The 2,828-nt window shown below is 51.2% G+C and overlaps 1 protein-coding gene across 1 annotated transcript; it reads left to right on the top strand.

The window, feature by feature from the left end:
- The first annotated feature begins 210 nt into the window (after positions 1–210).
- On the top strand, positions 211–1,500 carry LOC120660874 (probable CCR4-associated factor 1 homolog 11). The gene has a single exon (XM_039939527.1). The coding sequence runs from the start codon at positions 441–443 to the stop codon at positions 1,341–1,343; it is 903 nt and encodes a 300-aa protein (XP_039795461.1). The 5' UTR covers positions 211–440; the 3' UTR covers positions 1,344–1,500.
- Positions 1,501–2,828: the final 1,328 nt, after the last annotated feature.

Below are 2,828 nucleotides of genomic sequence, written 5' to 3'. Positions count from 1 at the left end.
GTCCAGGTTACGTGCTGTCCAACTAAAAGAAAAGAAGGAAATGCTAAAAAAATAAAAAGGAGACCACTTGGATTGCAAGAGGTTGGGTTTCCTGTTCGGCCGTTCTGCTGCCCCTGCTCTGCTATGCTTTGCTGAGGTCGGGTCGGTCAATCCCCCCAATCATTTAACAATCCTTCCTGGTTGCCCGCACGCCGTAAACGCGTCCTGCCCGCCGCCTTCCTTATACAATTCCCCGCACCCTCCTGCCCCGTTCCCTCCTCCCCTGCCCTCGCCGTGCATCCTATAAAACCCCGGCGACCCTGGGTACTCGCAAGTCCCTACCTCACCCAGCATCTCGAATTCTCAAGAGTTTGCAGCAGCGGAAGGAATTCAAATCTCTTTCTTTCTATATTCTATTCGGCGGCAATTGACAATTGGATCCTCCAATCAGAATTAAGAAAATGCCTTCCGAGAATTTGGCCGGCGCCGGCTGGAGGCAGAAGCAGAAGCAGAAGCGCCGCCGCCAGCAGCAGCAGCAGCAGCACCAGCACCAGCAGCAGCAGCCTGGCCTGCAGATCCGGGAGGTTTGGGCGGACAACGTGGATCGCGAGTTCAAGCTCATCCGCGCCGCCATCGAGCACTTCCCCTACGTGTCCATGGACACCGAGTTCCCGGGCGTCATCCACCGCCCCGCCAAGCACCCTGCCGCCATGACCCCCACCGAGCGCTACGCCCTCATCAAGGCCAACGTCGACGCGCTCCACCTCATCCAGGTCGGCCTCACCTTCGCCGCCTCCCCCTCCGCGCCGCCCGCGGTCGCCTTCCAGGTCAACCTCCGCGAGTTCGACCCGCGCCTCCACCGCCACGCCCCGGACTCGATCGCCCTCCTCGCCGCCAGCGGCCTCGACTTCGCCGCGCACCGCGCTAGGGGCGTCAGCGCGCGCGCCTTCGCCGCGCTGCTCATGTCCTCGGGACTCGTCTGCAACCCGGAGGTGGCGTGGGTCACCTTCCACTCCGCCTACGACTTCGCCTACCTCGTCCGGATCCTCATGGGCCGCAAGCTGCCGAGGTCGCTGCCCGAGTTCCTCAAGTACGTGCGCGTCTACTTCGGGCCCGAGGTCTACGACGTCAAGCACATGATGCGCTCCTGCGGCCTCTTCGGCGGGCTCGAGCGCGCCGCCGCCGCGCTCCAGGTGCAGCGCGCGGCGGGGCGGTGCCACCAGGCCGCCTCCGACAGCGTGCTCACCTGGGACACGTTCAGGCAGATGAAGAGACTCTACTTCGCAAAGGAAGGCAGCCTCCAGCTCTGCGCCGGCGTGCTCTTCGGACTAGAGCTCCAAGAGGACGCCTGCAACCTCAGATGATCGATCACACATTCTTGTTGTACAGAGCAGCTCATCAATTGCTCCTCTCCCGAAATGGATTCGATCGGGACAATAATTAAATTAATACGAACAGATAGAAAAAAGAATGGTTCTTTGATTGGTTATAAAAATTTGGTTGCGTCTCCGATCCGATTTATGTATGATCGATCCCTGGACCGACGGACGATTCCTCTGTTTCGCCGAAAACAGGTCCTGCACCTGCAGTAGAGACATGAAGTTGCACATGCACATGCTTTTGAAAATGGGTTTGAATTGTGAAACGATCTCCGGCGGTGATGTGACACTGAGATCTTGTTTAGATGCCAAAACACAAAATACAAAAGTTTTGTAAATCGCTTGCATAGTGTACTAAATGTAGTCAAAAAATAAATCTCATTACACAAATAGATTGTAAATCGCGAGACGAATCTAATGAGTCTAATTAGGATGTAATTAGATACTAAATTGCTACAATAATACTACAATAAGCATGCTCTAATGATGAATTAATTAGACACATTAGATTCGTCTCGTAATTTACAGACGAGATCTGTAATTAGTTTTATGATTAGTCTATATTTAATACTTCAAATATTGAAGATTACTTTTCAAAAATACAAAAATACAAAATATAAAATGAACTAAATAAGACCTAAAGCATGCAGCACTTGTTGGACTTGGACTGACAGACAGAAGACAGTGCCGTTGGCGTTTGACCGGCACGGCAGCCAGACCAGGCCAGGCCCCAGTGGAATGTTTGAACGAACCAACGCGTGGGGTGGGGGAAAAAGGCGATGCCGACGCTGATGACCAAATTCCCTTGACTGGTCTGGACTCTGGAGCGCGTACACCACCACCACTCCAGCAGCAGCAGCGTCACTTGGGGCCTGATTGGATGACCGCATAGGGCACCACTGGGCTTGGCTCCGCAGATACAGCAAAATCAACCTTTTCCGACGGGCCAGGCTCGCGAGATGCAAAACGAGCGCGCTTGGGCAAACGTGGTGAGAGAAAAAAGCAAGCAGAGAAAAAAAGCAAGCTGGCAGCTACGAGCTAGGCAACCAAATGCAGGCCCCTGTTTAGTTCCACCCTATAAATTCCGTAAACACAAAAAAATCGTCACATCAAATATTTCGACAGCATAGAGTACTAAATGAAGTTTATTTACAATTTTTTTTGCATAGATGGGCTGTAGATCGCGAGACGAATCTAATGAGCCTACTTAATCCATGATTTGCAACAGTGATGCTACAGTAACCATCCGCTAATTATTGATTAACCATGGATTAATTAGCATCATTAGATTCGTCTCGCGATTTACAACCCATCTGTGCAAAAAGTTTTATAAATAGACTTTATTTAGTACTTCAAATTAATAAGATTCCAACACAAAAAATTTTTGCGCTCCAACTAAACGTTGCCTGGATCTTTATCCGTAAACCCGTAAATGCAAAAAAAACATCACATCGAATATTTTATCACATG

The sequence above is a fragment of the Panicum virgatum genome, chromosome 2N, assembly GCF_016808335.1.
Source record: "Panicum virgatum strain AP13 chromosome 2N, P.virgatum_v5, whole genome shotgun sequence".
Classification (NCBI taxonomy): domain Eukaryota; kingdom Viridiplantae; phylum Streptophyta; class Magnoliopsida; order Poales; family Poaceae; genus Panicum; species Panicum virgatum.
The sequence above is the reverse complement of the archived record's forward strand: the minus strand, read 5'-3'. Positions and strand labels throughout refer to the sequence as shown.